This window comes from Falco cherrug, chromosome 5 (assembly GCF_023634085.1).
Source record: "Falco cherrug isolate bFalChe1 chromosome 5, bFalChe1.pri, whole genome shotgun sequence".
NCBI lineage: Eukaryota > Metazoa > Chordata > Aves > Falconiformes > Falconidae > Falco > Falco cherrug.
In genome coordinates this window covers 10,850,578-10,878,175 of record NC_073701.1, presented here as the reverse complement: position 1 = coordinate 10,878,175, position 27,598 = coordinate 10,850,578, and the positions used below count along the sequence as shown (strand labels likewise).

The 27,598-nt window shown below is 42.2% G+C and overlaps 1 protein-coding gene across 1 annotated transcript in view; it reads left to right on the top strand.

Moving 5' to 3' along the window:
- Positions 1-27,598, top strand: part of VWF (von Willebrand factor) — a 144,038-nt gene that overhangs the window by 3,795 nt on the left and 112,645 nt on the right. The window contains exons 5-11 of the mRNA XM_027815018.2: positions 1,127-1,229; positions 1,316-1,524; positions 10,941-11,065; positions 18,046-18,262; positions 20,351-20,473; positions 23,012-23,123; positions 25,265-25,311. Coding sequence (XP_027670819.1) covers positions 1,127-1,229; positions 1,316-1,524; positions 10,941-11,065; positions 18,046-18,262; positions 20,351-20,473; positions 23,012-23,123; positions 25,265-25,311 — 936 coding nt within the window. The remainder of the gene's footprint in view (positions 1-1,126; positions 1,230-1,315; positions 1,525-10,940; positions 11,066-18,045; positions 18,263-20,350; positions 20,474-23,011; positions 23,124-25,264; positions 25,312-27,598) is intronic.

Genomic DNA, 27,598 nt, shown 5'->3' with positions numbered 1-27,598 from the left:
TTTTACTGACTACAAGTAAATTGAAGTAAACTGATCCCGTCACTCTGAAAAGGAACGATGTGCTAATTTAAGTGATTTCCTTGTTCAACTTGAACAACTCGGTACAAATTTTTGTGTATGTAGAATAATCCACCAGCATATGTGAAGTACAAATTGATTGTAGTATTTTATGTGATCAATTAAATCTTAAAAAAATCCATCAAAACAACCCATGAGCGGACAATTTATGTTTATATTTGGCACATAAGCATGGCATAATCTATTTTTGATTTCTATCTTAGTATACGTGTGTGGGTTTGTTTGGGTTTTGGATACCTGGCTGTGAAGTGCAGCCTGTGTTGCTGAGTAAAGCATCTAGGTCTGGGTAGAGCTGGCTACCCCAGAGCAGGAGACCCAGAACGGGCAGCACGTTGCACAAGGAGCTGCGGTAAAGTCAAAGCTGGACAACAGGCAAAAGAAGAGAAAGGACGGTGTCTGATCTGCCCACCCTCTTCTCTCTCAGATCCTAAGGAAGTTGTCTCCATCTCTATGTGCTTCCCCTCTTGAAAAACTCAGAGTGAGTTGCTTCCCCACAGCTGGATAGCCAATATGGGCATCAACCCCTTAAAGACCAGTTGAGACAGTTAAAGGGCTTATCAAGAACCAAGACAGCCAGGCTTAGCGCTTCCAGCAGTTCAATGGATTCAACCCCTGTCTCTTACCACTGAGCTATGGGCTGTTCTTAGGAGGAAACATCCTGGCTTTGTCTGGGACAGAGTTAATTTTCTTCTTTGTAGCTGGTGCAGTGCCATGTTTTGGATTTGGTGTAAGAAGGAAGGGAAAGAGCAAGGCAGATCGTTGGGCACATCTCCTGTGGAAACCAGTGTGCATGGTAGGATGGAGACTTCACTGGCAGTTAACAGGGAGAACGTGGGTCCACAGCCAGTGCCAGGTCACGCATCTGCCAGTGGTTGATACCAGCCTTCATCCTGGGACTGTCTGTCCATTTTGTATTAAACAACAAAGGGATGAAATAAATGGATGGCTCTTGAAAATGTTAGATGATATGCTCCCAATCCTGCAGTGTGTACTTAAAAGTTGTCCTCCTGAGTCCCAGAACTAACAATATTTGTTTATGTCTCTTCAGGTGACTACCAGGATGGCAAGAAAATTGGTTTCTCTGTGTATCTTGGAGAATATTTCAATCTTCGCTTCTCTTTAGATGGAGGTGTGATGCAGGAAGACAAAAGGTACCTGTGGGAACAAGTATTCCAGCAGAAAAAAACCAATGTTTTTTGTGTGTCATATTCTGAGAAATTCCTATTTTTCTTCACAGGGTTTCCATACCTTTTGCCTCCAGTGGCATATTTATAGAGAAGGAGGCAGGTTATTATAAAATATCCAGTGATGAGCATGGCTTTGTGGTGAAGATTGATATCAGTGGGAATATTCAGATACTCCTTCAAGAAAAGCACTATAATAAGACCTGTGGGTTGTGTGGCAACTTTAATAAATTTGCTGAAGATGACTTCAGAACTCAGGAAGGTAAGACTATGACTAACTTTATTTTAATGTACTGTACACTTTTCCTGATGGGTAATTCAACAAAGATTTTGCTGATCCAGCAAAATGTTTCTACAAAACCTGTCAGGTACCTCATCTTGATGTGCTGAAAAGTTTCCTGACTAAGTTCTTTCATCTTCGTTTGTCCTGAAAGGAAATTGCTGTCACATCTCATTCCTGAGCAAAGCTCAGAAGTCTGAATTTTAACACTTTTAGAAGCCTTGAATCTTGAAATACAGAGATAAAGCTATGGGCTAAACAATGTACAATATGGCGTGTGGAGAGAACGACTAGGAGAAGACCTGGCAAAAAAGACGTGAGGAATACTTGTTGATTCAACTTCTAATTTTTCATGAGTTATACAAGTGAGAGCAAGAATAGATAGTGTTGCAATAGCAGAATATTAAATCCTAGGGCTTGCTACTGGCAGGTTTGTACTTGGATTTTGCATGGGATGCTGTTCTATAAAGTGGTCACCTTTGAATGACACTTCCCTGTCTGTATGGACTGTTGGATTGGAGGTGCACTTCCATGACAGCAATTCCTAATGACAGGGAGTGACAAGACTGCTTTTGCAGCTCTATAGGCTTTTATGCAAAGCCTGCCAGTATGGGTAAAGACTAAGAGCTTTGGAAAAGTCCTGAATGTGACTTTGAAGGACTGATCTTGTTTGTGGTGTTTCAAGAGTGTCTTTTATTTCTTAGCACTTACCTGAAAAGGAAAGGTTTAGAGTAAAGTTAGCTAATAGGTTAATATGTTAAATTGATAATGTAAAGTATGCATTAAAAATGAATTATACAGAAAATAGAAAGGGAGACAAAGCAACTTGGAGAAAAGGCTGGCAGTGCTCCAGAGATGGGTCTTACTGACACTTGGGATATATAAGCATAGCTTCAAAGTACAAGAAAAAAACTGATTGCATACTATGTTAAAATGATGGACCAGTCCTTCAGCAACGTAAATAATAAAAAACAAACTCAGCTCACACACTTACTTGGGAGGGCTTGGATAGCTTGATATCTGCACGTGTTGAGATCTGAAGTTTACATCTTTTCCTTGAGACAGTAAGTAGGAGTGAGGCTGTTATGAAAAGCAGGAGCAGAAAAGGAGACTGTATTTCCTTGAACCGTTCAAATGTGGGTGATTCTCTCCTGCTGCTCATGTTTCAATGTGTTTCATGCTGTATTTATTTAGCATGCCAGAGACTGTATCCTCCCTCTTAAAAAAAGCAGTGCTTTCACAACCACAGATTTCCCAATGTAATGAAGTACATGACAGGGTCGCTGCTTAGAATAGCTGAAAAGTAAAAGAGAAGGTGACAAGAGAACCTGTGTGGCTCTTACTGTATGAGGAAGGCCCTGACTTCTGTAACCTGCGTGGACATACAGATCTGTGATTTTAGCCTGAAGAACAGAATCGTATCGCAGCAATTCTGCCAGTCTTTCACTGATACAACAGACCTTTCATTTAAACTAATTTAGAAGGAATTAGAATTATGTTTGAGTTTGTTGTGTCAGTGAGGGACGTCACTATGCCCACATGTTGTTTGTCTCCTTGGCAGCTCTGCTGGTGGGGTGGTTCACACAAGCATTTTTTAAATTGCTCCAAGCAAAACCAGCTTTTCATTAATTCAGACCATTGTGTTTTTTAAGCTGTTGAAGCTAACTTCCAGGTGAGGGGCAACACAAGCAGCGCAGAGAGGTAATATTCTTTAAATGAAAGATCTAGGCAGCCTATTGATAGCCTAAGAAGCAGTTCACCCTTTTCTTTCCGCTGCAGTTTTTATTTGCTCTCCTTATAGCTGAATTAGATCTCAAAGGTCAGCCCAAGCCAGGATGTGAGCCTGGTGTAATGAATTAGCGATCTGGGGGCACCGAAGGGTTACCTTAAGGTTGCCAGTAGACTGAACTCACCTGTTAAGGTGCCCATTGCTTCTTGTTAAAACCCGGGCATATTTGGTTTATCAGATGGGGTCCACAGTGCTCATCAATTAGATCTTATTTCTGAGCTGGATTTGTATTGAGAATAGATACAATAGGATCTTTGAGCTTCAGAATAATATGCGATGGATGCACAGTGTGCAAAGGGAAAAGACAATGATCTAATGTTGCCAAGATTATGGGCTCCCATCTGGAAACCCCTGGGGAGCACTATGCAGATCAGAATGTCAGAGGCAAAGGAAGAGAAATTACGCTCTAGGTTATGCATCAGGTGTTGTGCTATAGCCGATGCGCTTGTCAGGTAGCTGAGATGCGTTAAACCTTCCTCCAGGTTTTTTAAAGGCTGGGCAGGCACCTGCAGGTGTACTAGCCTTTAAACTGCTTTGATTTACACTGAAATCGTAACATGTTGGGTTGCTGATAGCCCTTGACTGATAGGAGGGAAGCCTGTAAGAACCACTGTGATGGAAAGAGGTCTGCAGCTGAAATGTTTTCTTCTGTCTCTCACAGGCTGTAGCTCACACGGTTTAAAAGCTAAGGCAGTACTTTGATATCATCTTTGTATTTGCCTGCATAGGAGGAAACTCATGTGATGTGATGGCCCATTTCTAGGTGGTCTCTGTGGCACCAGAGGACCAGACCACAAACTTGTGCAGTCAGAGTTGTCATGGGTAGAATCTAGCTCGTAAATGCTCTCTTTCATGTAGCATCACCCGTTTTGTCACAGTTTCAACAAAATGGCAATGTTTATGTTGAAAACATATGAAAACATGATTTTTCCATATTTTAGGGGAAAAAAAAGTGGTTTAATAATACAGAGGGCTGGTTTGGTTGGAATTTGCTCCTAAGAAAGTGGGTTATGATATGTAACTTCATTAATCATATTTGAATTGTTTTGAGGTGGTGGTGAAATGAAAGGTGAAGCACCTGCTGTATTACTGGACATTACCACTTAATGCAAGTAAATAAAGCAGGAGTGAAGGGAAAGGTGTTTAAACTTAGTGAACTTTGTGTAATTGTTTTCTTTTCTCTTGATATATTTATGCTCATGTTCTATAATCTATCCAATTATGTGCCATTTCATGGCATTTTGTCTCCTCCATTTGTGTTTTGGTGTGGAAACTGAGAACTGGTAGTCTGATGAGAAGATAACACACATTGCTTCTGTGTACACTTCTGATTCCCAGGTTTTGAGGTTCTGGAGGTCTAAGTCATGGGATTCAAGCTGCAATACCCTAGAAAATGAACATTAGTAGGACGCAGCTTTGAAGGTAGTAGCCTTACTCAGTAGCTTTTGAACCTAAAAAAAAAAAAAAAGGAAAAAGGTCTCCCCACTAGGTTAGTTGGTGTCAGTTGCAGACAGACACTGTCATTCGGGCAGGGAATGGAGTGCTGAGGCACCCTCATTGACATAAATTGGTTACTAAACTAGTTCATCCTGCAAAGAATTGCTCATGTTGTGTCGAGGCTTAAACCCAAGATTGATTATCTCATATATAGTTGCTTGTTTATTGGACATGGCAGTCAAAGCAAGCCAGCTGCCCCTTGAGAGTTTGTTTTCGCACTTTAAACATAACTAAAATATATATATATATATAAAAAGTTCTCGTAAGCTTTCCAGGGTTTGGTGGTTGGTTGTTTTTCCCCTAGGTTCTAATGGAGGAGTTAATTTATCTGCTTTTTCTTGTCAGCTAGGCTCTGGTCCTCTGTAGCTATCCTGCGAACACTTCCAAGACTGGGTGATTGAACAGGCTCTGCTTTCTGACATCGTCATGCACTTCTAAACTGGTTGCTAGTCTTTGCTTATAATCAGAAACATGAAGTTGAGTCCTTACCAGATGCTCAGCTATATATGTAGCAGCCTTCAGCCCATGGCTTTTGTGTCTCATGATCATTGTCATGAGCATTTTACAACTGGGGATCCAAAGCACGGGCCAGAAAAGATGATTTACGTGATACTACAGAGGAAATCTGGCGCACCATGGGGAACTAGATCCTGAAATCCTCTCAGGGCATGCACATATGAGCAAGTCACCAAAACCCCATGGTCTTGCAGAATGTCAGTGGTCAAAGGGTGTGCTCTTACCTAGCAGAAAGTGTAAGGTAATTTCTTCCTAATAAGAGAGGCTGCAGCGCAAGTTCACGGAGCTTATTTGTGTGCCTGTAGCCTCAGCCTTTGCCTTATATTCCTATTGGGCTGTCTCATGGTGATACTGCTGCAATAGGTGCTTGGATTTCTAGGTCATCGTTAAAGTTTATTTGTGTTAAAGAGCTCATTCAAGTCCAACACAGATAAAATTAATTCATATTTTTTTTTATTTGTGCATGTTACACATTCTTAGAATCATGGAAGGAAAAAAAAAATATTAACACAGATGAGTCCAGTGCCCCCTTAGGCTTTTCTTGGCACTTGCAGGAAGTGTGTTTCTGGGAATCTGTCGCCAAATTACAAAGACATTAATGATAAAACAATACCCATGGCTAATTTTGGATGACGGCTTGATATTCTGAACCTGCTCCAGCTGTCAGCACCATATTCCAGCCTTCTAAGCTGCTGAAAATACAGAATATATGATACCACTGGAAAGTGAATATAGGCTAAACACGTAGAAACAGACTGTCTGCAAAGAAAAATTTGATGTTTCAGGTAGTATTTTTGTTCCAGAAGTAGTATAAATGCATATGACTGAATATGCAACTTCTTTGTGTGTGGTACCTGTTACTAGAAGCTTTTAATGTGTGTTCCAAACTCACAGTGATGGTAGTGCAGATTATTTTTATTTTTCCCCTAAAAAAATAAACAAAAGTTTTGGTCATTCTGAAATCCAGATTCCTTGGCATATTAAAGGTTATCAGTAATTTTATTTTAGGCAAACTCAGAAGTTTTTGTTTGGCCTAAGTAAATAATCTCGTTTTTTCTTGCATGTTAATTTGAAAGTAGAAAGGGATAGATTCACAAAGGAATTTAGCTGTCATTTACAAACAGCACAGATGAAGATGACTTGCCTTGTACCTGTGTCTTCATGATATGGCACTTGTCTAAGATGTCAGAAACCTGCATTCATAACCAACTCTACTTGTTCAGACTTTGGAATGAAATTTAGACATTTCTGTTGAGGAGTGTGCCTTCATCACGGGGCTGTAGAGTTTTGGAGATGGCTCTTTCCCTCTCTTTTGTTTAATATTATTAATTTTATATTCAGTGAACCAGAAAGGACAGGAAAGACTTTATAGCCCATGACTTCAATATTTCGTATCATTAATTCGGTTCAAACTACGGATAAATTTTTGGTCAACCTTGCCAATAGTTTTGCTTGTCTGGAACCCTGTACTAAACCATGTAAAACTGTGTTTAAAAGAAACCAAAGCAAAACCAAAACCCAAACAACACCCCCTCAAAAAAACCCACCCAAACCCAACAAACCCACCGCCTCATTGCTTGCTAAATAACCAGCGTGTGAAGGTTTATGCACCTCTACTCAACCTATTGTAGTATTGCAGTGTCTTGAACGAATTCTTGTATATGCTTTACAGATGAGTTAACAGACCTGGGGAGAGTTACCCCCATGGGCCTATGGCCATATGGCAAAGCTGCAGGAGGTCCAGGGAAGGAGGTCAGGGTTCCTGCCTCCCACTCAAGTGCCTTGAGTGCCAGGTCATTATTGCTAATGCTTTGCCTTGCCTGACTGTCAGGCTGAAAGTAAACAAGCAGCATACCAGTTTCAGATTTCAAAAGGAACTGGTGATTTTGAGACCCAGATATTATAGTGAACACTGATTTTTCCAGTCAAGAGTGAACACAGTCTATCTGAAAATCAGATAAGTGAAAGCAACTGTTCTGACCAAAAAAAAAAAGGGGGGGAGGAGGAAGCCTCGTGGAAAACATGTCAGTGTGGTGTGTGGTTTTGGTTGTGTTTTTTTTTTTTTTGTTTGTGTTTGTTTTTTTTTTTTCTCTCCAAAGAGACAGAGACATGAGGGCAGCAATTACAGCACTAATAGTCCACCCGAATGCCCCTGGAGATCCTACCTGCTGCTCAGGTGGTTGGTATGTGGCCCTCTCTTGGAAGACCTTACCAGGGTCACCAAAGTGGTGGGATGTTTCTGCAGCACAGTAAAAGTGAAATTTGGGTTGTGCTTTAACAGCTACCTCCTGAACCTGCCTTGCATCCTAAGAGAAGACTGCACACTAACTAGCTGCCTGGGGTTCTCACCTGTTGCGCAGCCAGTTTGCATGCTGGTATCAGTCTGTACTGTGGTCCACATCAGGCATTGGTTCTCCAAACACCTGTTTTGCATCCAAATACTTTGTTTTCATTACATTTTGTGACAGCATCTATTTTCAACCCACTTCCTGTGAGACTTGGACAAAACAAGTGCTTTAGCAAAAATCCCACCCTGGCGATATGGAAGGTTTCTGGGTGTATTGCTCTGATGAGCCCTGGCCGGGAGTTATTTCTCCAGAATCTTGGCTGCTTAAGAAAGAAGAAAATCCGAACACAGAAGAAACAGAAGGAAAACAAAACTGCTGTGTAGGAGAGGCAGTCACACTGCATGGTTGAGATGCAGTACTTGAGTAGGTACCTGAGCTGCCTGGCTGCTCTGTTAGTGGTGTCACCTGCATGCTTAAGAAACCCCAGGTTGTTTAGGGTGGTTTTGTTGCGTTGCCCCTTCCACTGCCTTTCCTACCCCCTTGAGTCCTTCAGCAGAAGGAAATGGAGGTGTCACGTGAAAGGCAGCAGCAGTGGCAGCTGCTCTTCCCTCTGCCTGGAGCGGTCAGATGTACTGGGGACAATTCTCCCTTCCCGATTTTCTTCCCCGAGCCTCATCAATTAGGTGAAGTATTTGAGAATCACCACACTGATCAACAGGGCACATCAACCAGAGTGGGGTTTGAAATCCTCTCCAAAGCTAGCCTCTGCAGAAGCAGTTTATCCCCATGACCCCAATTTGTTAAGCAGCTCAGCAGCCCCCGACTCACTTCATAGCTTCACATTAGAGCTCTTCAGATGGACAGCGAAACCTTCTTGTCCAGCTGCTTTTCACCTTTCCGGGAGTATGGATTGCATCTTCCTGTGTGTTTGTAAAGCTGCTTGTTCAGCAGAAATACAGGTACTCTGAAAATGCAGGTTCTATTGAATCTGTATTATTAGAAGTAATAACTAACAATATTCAGTGAAATACTGTGCATCTTTAGTGACTGCGTTGTTTAGCACTGAGGACAAAGCTTCTGGGGGAAAGCGGGCTGGCAAACAGGCACGCAGCACTCTCATTTTAGAGTCATAGTGCCTCTCCAGCTGTTGCCATGGGTCACTTCAGGTTACACTGGACAAATTGCAGTAAAAATACACGGTCAGCTGATCTCTCTTAATTCATTATCATCCCAGATTTGTACTGTCGTACGTTGAGGAGGCTTACCTGAGGCGGGACTCTAAGCTATTGAGCAACCCCAAATTGTTCAAGTATTGCCTGTTCCAAACAACTTGTAGTTTAGTTTAAGGGCCCCAGGACTTTGTAAGGAGGAAGAACTGCTCTGGCAAGTTGTTGACAAATCACTCGTGCCTGTAGAATGGTCTGCTAATGTACTGACAGGTGTTGGCAACAAGAGTTTGAACAGCAGGTTCCAAAAAACCCCAAACAATCCTACAAAACTTCTGAAACAGTAATTTTGAAAAAAATTTACTTGAAGGTATTAATCATAGAATGGAGAAGAAGAGTTAAAATAGTATTATTCAAATGTTTCATAAAAGAACTACATAAGAGGTATAAATTTACAAGCATCACAAGAAAAAAATGTAAAGGAGGTAGAGAAATAAAAAAAAACAGATGACAAGCATTTCAGGGCCAACAGCTGTCCCAACCTTCAAATCTTAACTTGTGGGTCGGTGAGGACCTGGTGGTACCTGCCAGTGGGAAGCCCAACTTGACCGTGCGTTCAGAGCCAGAGGAGCACTGTTTCAGAGCGGAGCCCATCTCCTATTATATATCGGTTACCATAAGGCTGCATTAGTGCAAATAAAAGGGGACGTATTTAATTTAGCACCTTGCTTCTCATCAGACTGGATTTTGCTGTTACTCTAATCTTTACAATCTGTGGTAATTCTGAAGGCTTGCGTTCTTGTTGGAGGTTTGTCTTTTTCTGTGCTGAGCTTTGGCTGCATAGATGAAAATTGCATTCGTTTTACCACCTCTCCCTGTCATTCTTTCCTTGGAGTCTTCCTCCTTTGACATCTGCTGTGGCCCTAACATATGCTACGTTTATAAGACCCTAATTTCTAGTTTACAAAAAAACTCCACTAAAGGCTACTGGCTTTATTACATCTGCCTTAGAATTCCCAGTATAGTTTTCATGATTACGTTTTAGTTTAGGAACAGTTTTAGTATTTAGTATATTCTGTGTTTGCACTTAATATAAAGTAGGTAGCTCAAGGAAATTGTTATTGTATGTACATATCTATTATTATAAATATAAAAATATTATATAGAAATACTTGGGAAGCATTTCTTTTGTTTCACATCATATTTCAACATAGTCTTTGCATAAAGTCTTGGGAATGTATTAATGGTGGCAACTGATACTTTCAGGCAACACAGCAGGGTTTTAAAGAGTTAAAGTTTTAAAGTTACAGACCCGAGAGCCATGACATTAACTGTTTTGTAGCATGTGCCCACAGAAGGAAGCAGAGGTAGTCCTGGGATCGGTCAGGCCGTGGGAGGAGGGAACATTCCCTTTCCGGGAGGGTCCCCCTTATCAGAAGGATGGAAGCAAGAGTAGCTGAGAGGTGACCTCCATCTCCTGGGAAGCAGCAGCCATAGGGATTAACTCCTTCAATTTGGTTTTCATGCCAAGTGGGTGCAAGTCTTGCCAAGCCTGTGCCAGGAGCTGCTGGTAATAGGACAGAGCATGTTTCAGGATAGCTTACACAGTAAGACTGGGGAGCCAACCAGTTATGGTATATATTACATTTCTTTGCACCCAAGATTTAGTGTCAGATAGAAGGAGAAAGTCAAGGCTAGCTGGGATCAGGAATACTAATACTTTCTTCGGTTAGGGAGAGCAGCTTCATTTTTCTTGCCTCTCTAATAGGTCTTGTGTTTTACTGACAGCTTTTAAATAGTAGGAGAATGTGTAGGCATGCTTAGGCTTCTGCAGATTATAGCTGACCAGCAAATAATTCCTACCACATTCATGCAGGTATGAGAAGTGCTGGGAGCTGCTTTCTGCAGACTTTAGTCTATTCTTGAGCTCAGAGAGGTCCTCTGCAGGAGGCAGACAGCCCAGATCACTTAAAGTGGTGTTTCTACGGTCATTCTATTTGGAATATAAATTAATGTGATACAATAGGTTTTATTTTTTAAAAACAGCTTTCAGCAGACTGTGACATTGATACTAGCCAATGATGACCACTTGTTGCTCAAACCCCTTAATATCCATGTGCTTCTCCTCTTCTTCATTCACAGGGACCCTTGTGGGAAACAGTTACGATTTTGCAAACTCCTGGGCTTTGCACAGTGAAAACAAGTGGTGCAAGAGAGTGCAGACTCCAAGCAACACCTGCAACATTTCATCTGATATTGCAGAGAAGGTTGGTGCTGCAGGAATACCATTTTGGTTTTGTCCCCTCTCTACCTGCAGACAGCTTGCCTGCCCTTTAGCAGAACACAAATGCTTCCTTGAATCCATGTCTGTACCTAACGTGGTCCTCCTTCAGCAAGCGGGTAGGATGTGAAGTGCAGGAGATACCTGTTTTGAGTTTCTGAGGTGTAGTGTGGTCTGAGGTAGTTATACTGGGCACTCATCTTGCTGCTGCACTGGAACAAGGTGCATGGTTCCTGGAGTTAACCACAGGGCTGGCAGTGGCCATATATAAGTCCTTGCTGTGGTGCAATGAAGCCAGGTGCAGACAGAAGGTGGAAGTGACACATCCATGGCACAGGTCTGTGCTGTCTGTGGAAGTTCTCAGCCTCCCTGTGAGCCAGCGTGGGGCTGGATGCAGGATGCAGCATGCAGCTGTGTGCTTGCAGTTCCTGAGCTGTAACTATATGCCCTCCCTGCAGGCTCTGGCTGGTGCTAGCAGGAGGATTTCTGCACTGGGCTGCCCAGTGCTGTAGAGAAGTGGCATTGGAGGCTGCATGTTATGACCAATGTCTTATTTACTTACAGTGTTGAGAAAGGAACAATTTACTCACTACTTAGTGAATGCAATTCTGCCCTCTTACTGTACTCTGCCTGTTGCCATTCTTTCTAAAACTGCAGTGCATGTATACCCTCCCTTCCTCTCCCCCATGCCACAAGACCCAACGCACAAACATCAAACAGATAAACAAAGAAGCCAACAGCTCATTTGAGCCTGTAGTGTGAGCTGCTGCCAGACACTTTGGTATTACTTGAGAAAGGTGTGTATATGTGGTGCCTGTAGAAAGAGGTAGTTAATTCCCTTTCTGATCTTGCCAACAGGGAAGTTCTGAAGCCTCTGTGGGTGTCACCACCACAAATAGTATTTGTAAATGTATTGCAGACCTGGGGGTCACCTGAGCAGGGAGGTTCTTTAGCCAGGCTGTTTTTAACAGAGGAGATGTTCTCTGTAGGTGTTGCAAAGGCTCTGTGCTACTATTTCCCTTGCCAGAAGGAGGAGGAGATTCCTTCAGCTATACACATAGATAGTAGCTCTGATTACTGAAGAAACACAGAACTGCTTGTCTCAGCCAACTCTGTGACCCCCTTTGCTGCATCATCCTTTTTCTTCTCCTCTTTTATAAGTATAAACATGTTCCTTGTTTCCCTTAGACACAAGGTGAACACATGCAGATGGTCACCAGCTCAGGGAGGAAAGTAGCTTTGAATATATACTGACCGCATGTGGCATTACAGGTTATGACTGTCATCCATTGAGGGTTTTCATCTGATTTCATGTACCCTGTTGTAAATCAGAATGATCTGGTGGGTGCCAGGTTTAGGTTTACAGCCAAAATTTAGCCATCAGTTTCTAGCTATACAAATCCTGCAGGCCTATACTTGTTAAACTAGGCTCAAATAATTTCTCAATAGTAGTAGCACTTCCTGGAACACATCTGCTCTACAGCTACTTTGGGTGCTGTTTTCCTAGTTACCTGGAAAATGCTGATTCAGACAAGCTTGCAAAGTTCTGACTATTTATACTTCCACTAAGCTTTTGGATGGAGATGCTTGTGTTAGACACATCCTGAAATTCAGTGATGCATGCTCGTGCCCCTTGGCATTATAGCTTCAATCTTGCAGCCTACAAACTTGGCTAAGGAAATACAGCAGTGATTTCAGGTTCAAAATCTCCAGCCTATGTTTCTTGTTTGAGCTGAGCTGCTGTGTGCAAGGGGCATTTCTGTCATGGTCAGGACTGATTGAACACCTGGCTTGAGCAATGGTGCATGGTGCTAAGGGTGCGACCAAAGCGTGAGAGGTTTCAACCTGGCTGAGATGTCTTTTGAGGGTCAGGACTGCATTTTAAACCCAGTTACAGCTCTAGAGCAGGGCTAGGTCTTGTGACTAGTAGTGGCTGCTGGAATTTTATCTATTCAGGCAAGTTTAATGTTTAGAAAATGTCAACATTGCAACTGAGGACAGGGAGTGGCATGCAGGGCAAAATCCTGTCTGATGGGTAGACTGCAACTAATGCTGAGTTTTATACAGATCATCTTAAATACTGATGCTTTGTGGGATAAAAGTTTGCTCTCCCACAAACTGGGTGAAATTATCTTCTCTCTCAAGTGAGTTCATGAGCTCAGAGAATTTAACATTGGCTTAATTTATTCACTGGGCAAGAATAAACACAGCGCTATTAATAGAAGTCCAGCAAAACGAGTGCCTGCTGAAGAATGTTTTTAATAGTGTGCTTTGTTTGCTTGCTTCAGCTTCAGGAATGTAAATCTCAGTCTCCCAGCCTCCCTCCCCACCAGGCGGTCAGCTGCTAGGTGAGGAAAACAACAGCTCTGGTTCAGTGCGTCCCTCCCACCCTGTCCCCCCACTCGGGGTAGAGCTGCAGTTTTCTTTGCCCTCTCCCCAGCATCCTTGGAGTGGTGGCTTCTGAACTCCTTTGCAAGATGCACTGAAGCCAGAAAGCCCTGTTGCTTTTATCTTCGGATCATAGAAAACACAGGCTATTTCATGTTCTTTAATAAGGAAGAGCTCTTGCCTTGATTAATTGCTCCATGTATCAGCTGAAGGTCTTGAGCCAGCTCACACTCTTACCCTACTGTTGCTCAGGGCTTTTCCCTGCCCTCCACCTCCAAAACACCCCCCATGCTCACATACATGTTTGACTGCAGAGAGGTCTGCAGATATGGTTTATTCTCAGATACATGTATTCCCCTTACAGGGCTGGATGCAGCTTGGCATCTGCATGGTGGAGCTGCTAGCTGGCCGCCTCGTCTTGTGGCCTAGAGAGCATGCCAAACTGGCTAGCGTTGGAGGGAGGGAGCTACTGCCTCCCTACCATGCCCTGCCCTCTCCAGCTGCTGTTTAAATAGGAACTGAAAAGAAAGAGCTGCTCTGTGTTGTCAGATCCATTTCTTGACTGCTCAGATGCGATCGTTTAGGCTACCTGTTCAGTGTCTAATTGCCTTTCAGATGACTAACAGCATGGGTAATTTGGATCTTGAAGTATAAAATGGAGTGATGTGGATAACTGTGGTAATGGGGCAGCCTTGAAAAAAAAAAAGTTTTAAAGCATTGCGATTGACTTAGGTGCTCTTAGATGCTACCTTTATTTTCTAGATTTCACCTCTAATAGAAGTAGTGCGTGGAGGCCAAAGTGCACTATTAGTTTTTTCTTTTTTTCTGTTTTTTTTTTTTCCTTTTTTATTAGGAAACTATACCTATAACGTGTTAGGTGTGAAAATGACTGAAATTAAAATTCAATTCATTTCTGCTTTTGCTGAAATTCAGCTTTTTCTGCAATTGGTAAGAAATAGTCCCACTCCCATATGCAATAAAGAAACAGCTTTGATCCTCAGATCTGAAAGCAAGTGGGAGAGGTTCTCAGCTTTTTGACTGTAATTTGTAATGGTAGAGGTCACAAGCAGGTCCAGCAAAGACATGGATATACAATACTATAATACATATTAGGTGTGAAAATGAGACCCACTGTATCTAAAACCTCATCTTTCTGCTTCTGAAATACAGGGGTTAGCTCAATCGGCATTCAAGTGAAGTGATTTCTGTGAGTTGCTACTATGTTTGCTCAAATGTACAGCCAGCATTTGGTCTACTAAACATGTTGGCTTTGGATGCTTTTTTGCTTGGAAAGAGGGGAGGCTAAATCATTCTTCCTTTGAGTGAGCCAAAAGAAGGTGTATTCCGAAAACTATACCCAATTACGGCACCAAAATATACGCTTCCTGAAAGATCTGTAGAAATACTTCTGTGTATCTATATACCATAGTTTAAATTCAAAGGAATGAGAGGGTGTCTCTGCTTTCTTCTACTGCTTTTTAGATTATATCTCTTTAATGGCCATTCTTAGGCAACAGACAAATGCAGTTCATGCAGCAGCAGAAGGCAATGCCACAGAAATTGGAAGAATGTACAAAATTCCACCTACAGCTCTGTGTGGTGGGACTGGGGCAGAAAGAAGGTCAGCAAATTTATGGTTGTTAAGGGTTGTCAGTGCCAGGACACTGCTAACCCATTTAAAGAAACAGTGAAAGCAGAAATCATGCAGAAGTCAAGGGAGAAGTTTCAAGCCCTTCACCTGTGTTTCAGATAGTGCAGTCAGTTCTGCTACTTTTAATCTTGCAGCCACCTGTACTCTAAGCACTGTTTCAGCCTGAGGCTTCACTCCCTGGTCTGTTGCTTTTAACTAATTCTTTGTGTGGAGCCACTTCCAGAACTGTAGCTCCATGAGCAGGAGCACTGCAGCAGCAGCTGAGACTGACAATATCTGGTGCTTATGGCATATATATATTGTCACCTAAGCTAAAGAACAAGGGCCTCTCTTAGTTCAGCCCGATATGAGTTTTAAAGAAAGAAAGGAGAGAAAATAAAAACAACTTGCAGAATGGTTGAAGTTGGAAGGGATGGTTGGAGGCCACCTAGTCCTACCCCCTTCTTGCAACAGGGACATCCTAGATCAAGTTGCTCAGGTCCTTGTCCACTCGTATTTCAAATATCTCCCAGGGTGATGGTTCCACAGCCTCTCTGGACATTTGTTTCAGTCTTTGACCACTCTTACGGTGAACAGGTGCTTTTTTTTTTTTTTTTTTTTTTTTTTTTGTTTTGTATCTATTTGGATTTACCCATATTTCAGCTTATGTCCATTAATTCATCACAATAGTTGAGAGATGTCTAAAAGATGGGAAAAAATCAGCAATATTTTCTTGTATAAAGCCACCAGCAAATCTGAAGCAAGTTGATTGTCAAGAGAAAATTGTTGCTTTCTAACATGTATCGCTTGGTTTCTTGATAATCAGCTAGAGCTCTGTCATTAGGTATGTTGTTACTGAACAAGACCAAAGAATACTACAGGGGGAAAAAAAGGGGGAGGGTTTAATTTTAAATCTTTTCTGTGTGGAATCTCTATTTTTGAAGTGACTTTCACATCAGCGTTTACTGGTATGTAATAAACATGGTCCTAAAAGAGTTCTACTACTTTTACTGTTCAGTGGAACAGACGAAGTCTAAGTTCTGTTGTAACATAACAGTTGAGTTGTATTACCTTTTTAACAAGGCTATTACCTTATTAAGAAAACTTATTAACACAGCCCCTAAATGGGCTGATTGCATGTACTGGTTTTCTGTTGCGTGTGATAGTATCTGGATCAAGGTTTTGATCCGGGAGTTGCTGCACTGCTCATCCTCCGAATGGCTCTGAGCTCACTCTCAGTTATATCAGTTTCATCTTGAAGCGCTGCTTTAATAGCTTTTTTGGCTGCTTCTGTTGTTGTTACTTCTACCCTTAGGGCACTTTTTCAGCTTTCTCATACTTCTGTGTAGTCTTAGAGCAGCACCAACCACCATTTATGCTGTTCCAGCTCCCTTCCTTCTAGTCTCTTTTTCCAGCTGGTTCAGCATGGTGGGCATCAGAATTGTTTCAGGCTGGGGCTGATTTTCTGCAGGACAGTAATGTTCAGCTTTCTAATGGTGCTTAGTTAGCATAGGTTTAAGCTCCCTGAGGCCTTTCTCAGAAAGCTCAAACCCCTTTTGTTTATGTGGTTGTTCACTGAGCATTTGCTAAACTCTGAATGTATTCCTAATGGGCAAGACATTTCTGGTTGATTTGTTTTCGTAAGCAAGAGTTCTCTCCTGGTTCAGACATGTACTGGTTTTTGCTGATCACCTGGACAAAACACCCTTTAGCAAAAACGGTCTTTTCTACTCAGCAGTTTTCCCATACAGGTGTACTATCTGCCTTTCAGAGAAGACATCTTGATGTCTGCTTAACTCTGTGGGGTTTTTTGTTCCCCATTTTTCATCTCTCCCCCAATTATTATTTTTTTAGCACAACAACTTGTATGTGCTGTCACTTCAGGCACTTGTTAAGGTATTCTGGAATAATGCACTGTTAATATGAAAGACTCTGAAGACTGTGCCCCGCCCCGCTCCCCCCCTATATAACACCTGAAATATACAGCATGGTTACATCTGCTTATATGAACCGGTGACAAATAAGTAGGAGAAAGTTGTGCTTCAACTGTTTGTGGTAGGGTTGTATCAGAAAATTGTTTTCCCACTTATCTAAACTCTCTCATCCCTTTAGAAAGCTCCACTGAGGACCTCAGACTCACTGAACTGTGAAATAAAGCATATATAAGAGAAAGTCTATTTGGGATTTGGGAGAATTGTTAGCCATAAACTAAGGTTTCCTTAGGTTTTGTTTGACGTACAGCTAAGTTTCCTCTTGTTGCTACCCCATCTCACCATGCAGTCCTCTCCTCCTCACACTAGCTGTCACCATGCTGATTTAATTCAGGAGAAGAGCATAAAAAATTGCTTTTTTCCCCCTGGGTTATTTTCGTGCTATTTATCTGAGCTAAACTGACCTGTCGTGCATGGGACAAGCCAGCAGGAATGACAGGAACATGTGGCCAGAAGTGGGAAACAAATTTGATTGCTCAGATTCCAGTCAGACTCCATCGTTCACTCTGAAACTTACTCTGTTCCCTCATTATCCAAAAGGTGGTCTGGGCATTTTTCTTCCTAAGTACCTTAGTTGTAAGTTACTCTCCCCTGCTGTGTGTGTCTTCCTGGTACTCCAGACACCATCTGGTTCTTCGCTGGGTAGGAAGCAGTTCTTTGTTTCTCTCCATTTCCTCACTGACATATTTCTGTGTGAAATATCCTTATATGACACTGTAATAATCAGCATATTAATGTACCTTTGTGTATATGTGGATGTGGCTCCCTACTAGCTCTTGACTATGATGTTATTTAAAAACATGGTGGTATTACAATTATGTAATATCATGATGTTATTTAACAACAGTAGTGACTGTGTTTGGAAAAGTTGGGGCTTTTCCCTTCTTCCTGAGACTACAGTAACTAATTTCGCCTCTTTCTCTCTCTTTCTACCTTGCTCCTCAATTGTTTGTGCAGGGTGTCATAGAAACTTGCCAGCTGCTAAGAACATCTTTGACCTTCTCCCGGTGCCACCACAAGGTTGATCCAGAGCCGTACCTTGATCTCTGTGAGAGAGACATCTGTGCCTGTACCCAGGGCATGGACTGTCACTGCTCCGTGTTCCTCGATTATGCAAGAAGCTGCGCTCACGAAGGAGTGATTTTGGATGGGTGGCCCGAAGAGAGCTCATGCAGTAAGCTGACAGGATTATTCTTAGGCTGCTTATCCCACATGAGATCATTCCTGCCTTGCAGATTTATATGCTGCAGCTAAACGCAACTGGTGCTTTTTCAGGATGTTGATTCAGGCATGGCAGCTTAAAATCTGAAGTGCCTGTCACTTCCATTTATGTAAAGTGCCTTTGCTCACTCTCCCTTTCAGCTCTCCATCACCCACTTTTTGCTAGAAGTTGTTGTCCCTAAGGCAGGTTGGTTTGAACCATATATGAAGAAGATCCTGAGCTGTTACAGGTCCCACCTTGGTATACAAAGTCATTGAAGACTTATTTGATACATAGACCTGGATGTTTAGGAGCTATTTCACATATGGTTCAGATATATGATATTATCCAGCCTGTATTTGTCAGTGTCCTAGTGAAAGGCTCTCCTTAACATTTTTTTGTAAAGACAATTGTTTCATCCTTTGTTTGCTTGAACTGATTACCGTGAAATTGAGATGTTATCTTTATTAAGCCAAATTTTGTCTAGGTTAGAGATCCTGATTGTATCTTGAAATGCTGCCTTTACTTAGCCCAGTTTTACTGAGGTCAGAAGTCCTGACTGCATCTCTGCCAAGATTTTGCAACAAGGAAGTGTATATGTTGACTGGGATAGATTACGTTTATAGAGGAAAGGTCATATTTGCACCCACCATTGATATACACATATACCTCCACTGGAGAACTCTGGTTAAATACATAAACACACAAGTGAATAATAATAATAAAAAAATATCAATCCTCTAATATCATATTCTCAATGATTTTTCTCATGTTTTTACATGTTTTAAGGTCTTAGGATGTAAATTGATTTCATGGGGTAACTGACTGATTTGTACCAACAACACTTTCTTCTCTGGTAAAGATACTCTGTTGTTGGCAACCACTGCAGAAAACCGTGCCTTCAGGTTATGGTTAGGGCAGGAAGATACTGCCAACCACTTGTTCAATGGAGGACCAGGGAGTCTTATTTCTAGCAGTAATATTTTACCTTTCCATTGGGACATAAAAGGGATCTGATGAAAATTTTTCTCCTTGCTCAGGGTGCAAGCCAGAGAACCCATTTTTGCTAGGGCTGTCTGTAAGTCTAACTAGAGACGTGAGTGAAATGAATCCCTCTCTGTTCCCAGGAATTACAGAGCTCACGTCTAACCCTTGACTCCACAAACCATATTTTCTTAGAGTCAGGAAAAAGAAGTGGCCTGCTGCCACATCTGGAGCTTAATTTTCCATCACCCTCACTTGTGTATGATGCTTTCTCAGGAGATGGTGATGATGGTAGTTGCATTGGAGGCATGAAACGCTCTGCTGTGTTGGAAGGCCTGTAGTGCTGGGCACACTGTACTAGTACAAGCTGATGCCCAAGCTCCGGCAGCACAGAGAGCAAGACCACTCCTTCGTTACCCTCCCACCTCCTTCCATAGAGGATCTGCTGGGAAAGGGCAGGCTCTGATCTTTCCTTCCCACTCCATGCCCACGCAGTCTTGCTGGGTATGTATATGCATCAGAATGAAGGAATGGCTATAATGTGCACTTGCCTAATGGCATAGCTTACATAATGACAGCAGTGAAGGTACCACAGCATGGGTGTTATCCTGTGCTGGCAGTTCTCTGGAAAGAGAAGGATGGGATTTCAGAGTCTTAACTGTCTCCTGGTTCTCTCTGGAAACATGGAACAGTATAATTTCACAAATGAGTGGAGTAACTGCATAGCTTAAAGCTACAGAACATGCTTCTCTATCCAAAGTAGATATTACGGCAAAACATCTCCCCATCTTGCATTGTTCTTAATGCACTTGGCTTTAGTTACTAAGGCTGAATTTATTAGAAAACAAATTGGCTTTAACCTCTTAAGTATTTACTGCACAACCTGACAGATGATGATGTTGCAGCAAACTGAAAATCAAGCGTCTCTTAAATGTTGTGCATCTGAAAAGGGAATCATTGATTGGAGAGGACATGACCTTTTTGGTGTCTCCGTGGTTAAGCCTTTGATAATTAGGGATTTATTTATTTAAGAGTTATTGAGGAATTTGCATTTCTAATTTCTTTTAATTTTTTCAGGGCCAAGATGTCCAGTTGGCATGGAGTATAAGGAATGTGTATCCCCTTGTGCCAAAACCTGCCAGAGCCTGAATATCAATGAAGTGTGTCACGGACAATGTGTTGATGGCTGCAGCTGCCCTGGTAATTTATTTACTGGGTTATTTAGGGAGAAACATTTGGCAGTGATGCTACCTATTTTATTAGAAGAAGGGAAGCTGTGTCTTCTCTTAGATTTTCCTGAAATCAGAAACACTTCTCTTTTTCTGGGACCATGCCCTACAATAAACCAATTTCTATAATGCCTGTATGCTCACTTCATGAAAGGGCCATTTTTCAGACCCAACTAAAAAGTAAATGTTTCTGTGAAAGCCAGCACCGTCCAATACTCTAGGATTGCCTTTCTTTCTTGGTGAGGGACCGCTTACCATTGCTGTATCTAGATTCATTCTGAATTGCTTTTGGTTAGAAGCATCCAGTTAGAGGAAGAAAGAACAGAGAATAGACTGATGGAGTTTCTTACAGAAAAACAGTATGTGTAGAGCTCACGCTATAATTCCAAAGATCTTCATGTTTTTAGATGAACAATTTCACTTATTACTGCATCACTCATACAGGAGATTTGATTGGCTTAAAAGGGGGCAGCCCAACAACTGCAGGAGAAGGGTTTTGTTCCTGGCTGCAAAGCTTCATATGCTCCCATTTCTAGCTGGTTTTGGTTGTGGTGGTTTTTGTTTGTTTGCATGCTTTTAAAAGGACTATATCTGCATTTCAGCCTTCAAATCTGGACTCTCTGTGAATGCACAGAGGTATTTACTGCCCCCCTGTACAAGGTACCAAGTGTGATGGAGGTTTAATGAGAACATGATTTGGTTTCCAAAACAAGGCAGTAATGACAATGTCAACCTTGTTTGAGTCTTTGTTATTGCATTCAAAGCTTAGTAGTTTCTCATTTAGCTGCCAGTCTCTTACTGGAGGTTTGAAGCTGTCACTCTGTGGCAGGACCTGGGAAGGTGCACATGAAGGGTGACAGGTGATGTAACTAGACACAGGAGCTTATTCTGTTGTGAAGGATCTAGCTATTATATTTGTGCAGTCCTGGGGGTGTTGGGAAAAGCTGAAAGAGATGAATCCACTGGCTGCACAAGGACTTTTGCTATATTCTCCTTTTGGTAGCTGCACTGGTCAGTTCAGCATAGGAAAGGTCTAAGAGGACAGGAACTGAAGAGCAGAGGAACAGGAGTTCAGCAGAAAGGGTACTGCATGAGTAGATGAGCAGAAGGAGCTGCATGAAAAGAAATAATTATCAGCAGTTCAAAACTTCTACTATTGTTGCATGGTCAAGTAGGGAAGAACTTTGATTTGAGTTCTATAGAGAACTCAGGAGGATCTGACAGATGCATAGTGGAATTTAGAATTTAGGATGAGGATTATACCCTCGCTTAGCTTCCCTCCAGTGCTCTGAGACTAAAAAGGATACATTAATGAATGTGGTTTTGGGGTTTGTTTGGTGTTTTTATTTTTTTCCCCTTAAATGCACCACACAGTTCCTTGAATTGCTGTAAATGGAATTCCTATTGCCAAGGAAAAAAGCGGATGTTCTGCTTTCTTGTGCTCCCTGGAAAGCCACACCACTCTTAAATGCTCAGATCTTATTTTGAATGTCTCTCACTGGAAGGATTTTCTCAACAACAACGATCTTTCCAGGCAGCTCTGTGGGAAGAATAGGAGAAAGGGAACTTACCTGTGTCTCACTGTCAGTGGTGGCTGCTGCTGCCAGGGAAAAGGGCCAAAGTCTCTGCAGGCAATTGGAAGGAGTCCCTCAAAGAGGAGGGAGAGGGGTTTTCAACAAACGAAATGTTTGGCTACAGCAACTCTTTTAAAAAGGGAGGAATATCAACTACCTCTCAACATGGGGATCTAAGAGAAAGAAACTTGACCTTTCTTCTATTGCTAGTTTATAGTGCAATCTTGGATAAGTCTTGTAACTCTTCTGTGCCTCCGTTTATCTTTGTAAGATAAAATACTCTATATATAGAATAGGTAATTATAGTTGTGTAATATGGAAACCTCAGCAGCTGAATCCAAGTTGGGAAGCTGGCCCTTTCACTTTTTGCTTCTGCAGAAGTTGAGATGAGAAACCACAGCTCCACATGATAGTATTTCTTTCTCTCAGACCCTGTATGCTAGACTTCTATGGTGTCCAACTTTGTTTTTTCATTCCCTACTTTGTCTTCTGTCCTCTTACAACAAATACAAAACCTGTCTAGATACCCTTTACTGCAGTCAGTGAAGTGCATGTGTTTTTCCAACAGTTAAGTTACTAGACCAGCTCTGATCAACCTTGATCGTGTTCCCTATGTTTGACTCGTATACGTTCCAATGTTTGTGTTTTGGACTTGGGGATTTGCTAAGCAAAGGGCTCTTCTGGGAGCACCAGAAATGCTCTGTTCAGCACGTCCTGAGGAAGAGGCAGCAATAGAAGGAAAGTAGACACCAGCCCCATGAGGCTTTTTGGCAAGCCTCATTCTTTTTTATTATGGCTGTCTGTGACTAACTATGGATAATAATGCATATGAAGTCTTGCCAAAGTATATGAAGAACTAGAAAAGCTAATCATATTTATGTTTGTGTCCCTGTCTGTGTGTGGCATGTGCATCTGCCGCTACCTGGTCTATGCAGAGGGGGAGCTCCTTGATGGTGAACATTGCATTGAAAGCTCCGACTGCTCCTGCATCCACTCTGGAAAACATTATCCTCCTGGCTTCACCATCTCCCAGGACTGCAACTCATGGTAAACTCCGTGTTGCTCTTGTGTGGTTGATGTTGCTCTAGATAAGTACTGCACACTGGTTAGTGACTGTTTTAGATGATCTTTCTGGAAATCTCTCTACATCTAAATTTTTTTCTTACATTGGCAAAGACCTGCTTTCTTATTGGAAATGCTAGCCCCTTCCAAGAAATGAGCTGTTCACAAAGACAAAACGAGCTCCGCTTCTGAAGGGATATTTGATCTGATAGAACAATGTGAGGGTCATAGTCCTTCAACAGTAGAGAACTACCTGTTTCCTGTGGATAAGACAGACCGGCAGGTTCCCATGTCTGGTTAGTGTCAGCGGTGGTGTCTTTGTTTTGACTTCCTACATTTATTTAACCTCTAACCCCATTTCTTTCCAAGAGGAGTTAGCTCAGGCATGTCCTTGGAACTTCTTGCAAAGCTAATGAACCCAGCTGCATGGCTCATGATTTTTATTTTGCTCATAAATGCCAGCCTGAAGGGGGAGGCTAGCTGTCTAAAGAAAGGAAAGGGGAATGAGTAATGCATTCCTGATCTGGTTTTGTGTCAGTGTGAACATTTGTGGAAGGGGTTCAGACATCTCTGTGCCCAAATGTTTCCAATTAGAGTACAGAAGAAGGACTTAATGAAGGCCACCATGTGCAGAAGAAAAACTGCCTATGCATCATAACTATTAACCAGAAGGTTTTAATTACCTGCACTGTGTGTCACAGAATATGAACCATAACCGTGACATTAGCATTTTTTCTTTTTCCCTGGAGCTGTCTGTAGCTTTAAGCTTGGGCACATTGTTCAACCTTAGGTGCTCTTGGGAGATCAGTGCTGCCTGATAGACTGTTAGAAAATGCTTCCTGTTATTCAAATTTGAGACTGCTGTAGAGAACATCATTCCGTGGGCTTTTCATTTACCATCCTCAATAAACTGACTCCCAACAAATGGTTTTCAAGGGCTGGGATAATGAAAGGAGTAAGAAATATCTAGCACCTCTTGAAAATTGATTTTGGCGATTCTAGGATTGTCTGGCCTGGTATATGCCACAGGCCCAGGAATGACAGCCATCTCAATCGCTATCAGTGCATGTTGCTGGTTACTAGTAGGGCCTATGGGGCATGGTGCTAAATCCACCACCCAAAACCATTAAAGCAGAGACAATCCACCTCCTTGCAACTTGCACAGAAAGAGAAACCAAGCAGAAGGAGCTTGAGTCAGCAGTGTGCTGTCAGAGTGATGAAGGTCTGCTGTAGAAGAAGCCTAGCTGGCCAGTGAAGGAAAGGGATCATTGCTCTCTTGTGACAAACTCATGAGGCTGTGACCAGAGTATTGTGGCCAGTGCTGGGCCCCCACTGTGAGAGAGAGGATTACGGACTGGAGAGAGTCTTGTGGAGGACGCTGGAGATGATCACAGCAAGGGATTTTATGACATGAGGAGAATCAAAGGGAAATAGATTTATTTGAAGGCTAATGGGGGAACTTTCACTGCCTAAAGTGGGGTTGTAAAGAAAACAGGGCCAAACTCTTCTCAGAGGTGAACAGCGAAAGAACACGAAGCAATGGACACAAGTTGCAGCAGGAGCAATTCTGTTTAGACACAAGAAAAAAATGATTCCCCTTGAAATGGTGCAGCCCTGCGATAGCTGCCTAAAGAGGCCGTGGGACCTCATCCTGGAGATCTCCAAACTCAGATGGACGTAGAACTTGCCCACCTGATCTAACTTTGAAGTTTCCTTCTCTGAGTTGGGGGTTGTGGTATATGATTTTTCAGGAGGTCACTTCCAACTTTTTTTCTCCTATGATTCTGTTGTGTTAATAGACGTACCTTGAGAAGTGTATTTAAAACTCATTCCATTTCAGTGGAATGTGGTTGAAAACTCTGTTAAACACAGAGCCTTGGTGGGGGAAAACATGACTTCTTGAGTTATGCAGCCGTTCCACCTTATATTACCAGCAGTTTCTGTTGAATGATGGTAAGAAGGGATGGATATATTAAGAAATGAGGTTATGGGAGAGGAAAAGGATGTTGGGGACTGGTCTAATTTCCCTGAAACAGAAGTTCATGTTGCAATTATTTGGGAGAAGGTTGCAACAGAAGATTTGAATTAGTGTACTCTTGCCTAAATTGTCATGATATGTTTCCTAGCATTTGTCGACGTGGCACCTGGATCTGCAGCAATGGGGAATGCCCAGGTATGTTGGCTGTATTCTTTTCAGGTTTTGACATGCAAGCCTTGCCTACATCCCTCCCACTTACATCCCATTTGTATTTTTTCCACAGAAGAAGTGAATCTGTCTTTGTTCTTACTTGCTTGCTCCAGTGCAATCCAGATGGGATCATATTTCTAAGTTCTTCTCGTGAGACAAGCCAGACATTGTACTGTATTGTTTATGTGTACCAATGAAAAATCCTGTCTGGTGAGAAGAGCGGTCCTCTTTTGATTACTTAGTTTACCAAGATAAAAGGGTCTGAATGTTCAGAGGATTGGCTTTCAGGTAGAGGAACACTACTGGGGTTCTTTGACCAGGTACCATTCCTTATTTGATTGCTTGAATCAGCATACTTTTGTTGATGGGACAGTTTGAAGTACAAGGAGTAGACTGGACCACTTGTAATACTCCATGAGCTTGGAACCTAATGGTCATATTACAGGTTAAGGAGCTACAACCTCAGGGAGAGGATGGCTGCCCTGCCTTCCACTGGTGGTGGCAGATTGGAGAGGTAGCTCTGCAGATGTTCTTGCTCCTATTTCTCCTACTCTGCTTCCCAGGCTCACTGGTACTGGTGGCTGCTGTCACGTTTTTTTGCCTACATGGGGAATGTGACTTCATGCTGTGCATTGGCCAGCAAAGTGCCTCCTTCCTTGTTTTCTTCTGCTAGTTCTGTAGCCCATCGCCTCAGTTCCTGCACTATGTTCAGCCTGCTTGACCTGGAACAACATTTGACTCTGCTTGCGTTGTGCACAGAAGTCTGCAGGGAGACAGCATGTCTCTTTATGGTTTTGTTCTCCTTGCTTTTGGGAGCTGAGAATGGGAGGGATGAGGAGACTGGGGTTATGGCAGGACAGGAAAAGAGAGAGCAGGTTTTTTGGGTTTGGTGGTTTTGGTTTGTTTTGTTGAGATGAGACCGTGCAATCCTCACAAATTAGGAGAATTACATCAGTCTTAAAATGGCTATCAAAAAGTCTGTCCTTCTATTAACATTAAGCTTACCCGACCCACCAATGCTCTGTTTTCTCCTGCTTTAGACTGAAATAGCATTTTCCCTGAGGTGTCAGCAGTAAAAAACCCAACACAATGAAGGGGAAGTATGCAAATGTTCAAAATAGAAATATGCTTGAGGTGTTCACTAAAGATTTCTCCAAGTGCAGGGAACCTCACTGTCTAAAATGCAGAATCAAGGACACAAGCCCTAGCTGATTTGTTACGTCTTTTAGCTAATGGGTAGCAACATGCTGATGAACAAAAAATATTTATTTTTTTTCAGTTTTTACCTAAGTTATACCTCTTGATGGCCTTGCTTTCTGGGCTATGATGAATGTGGGCCAAATTTTTATCGTCAATTCCAGCCATGTTTTCTTCTTAGTGATTATAGAAATGAAGATAAGCTTGGCATTGAGACTTGCTGGCAGATGTTGATATGCAGCCTCATGCAAGAGGGAATATAACATTGCTGCCTTTTTCCGAGTTGAGAAGCTGTGCCGAATGACCAGAAGTCAAAAAGAAAGGCAGCTTATTTTTATAGCTACCACCAATACATCCAAGTCACTTTTCAGCTAGGTTTGTGGAAGACTGAAGGTGCAGCTGTTTTACACGTACCTGCTAACATCTACAAACTGTACTGAGACAGTATGGAAGGGCAGCGAAGCCTTCCAAAGCAGCAGTCCTTCATCGGAGTAGTAGCCAAGTTTATGTTGTTACCTGTTCTGTTTTGTCTCTATTTGAAGCAATAGTGCCGCAATTTTTTATTGTTGGTTGGTTATTTTTTCAACAAATATTTCTGAAATCATGTGTCACAGAAGGTTTATGTACTTAGACTCACCTAAGTTCCAAGGTAGTTCCATTTTTTTTTTTATTTTTTATTTTTGCCAACCTGTTTGCCAGGAAAGGTTTCTTTATATTGTAGGAATGAATTTCCTACCTGTAAGTTTGGTGATAAAGCTGGGTACCCAGCTGGAGAGAGTGCTTCAGAAGGCAGTAGCTGGCTATCACTACCAAGAAGCTCTCAAGCTGATATTGTAAATTAATTATAAAGGCAGTAGGTTTCAGGAAATCTCATGGGACGCATTACACCAAATGGAGTAGATAGAGGGACCCATAAGAAGAGACTTTGCCGCAGGAAAGAAATTTTCCTTCCAGGAGCGATGACAAAGGGCTGGGACTTGCCTTGGGTAGCGGTCCCTAGCTCTCCATGCTGCAAACCTGTCCTCTTGGTTCCTGGTTGCAAAGAACGCCCTGGAAATCAAACTGTGCATAATAT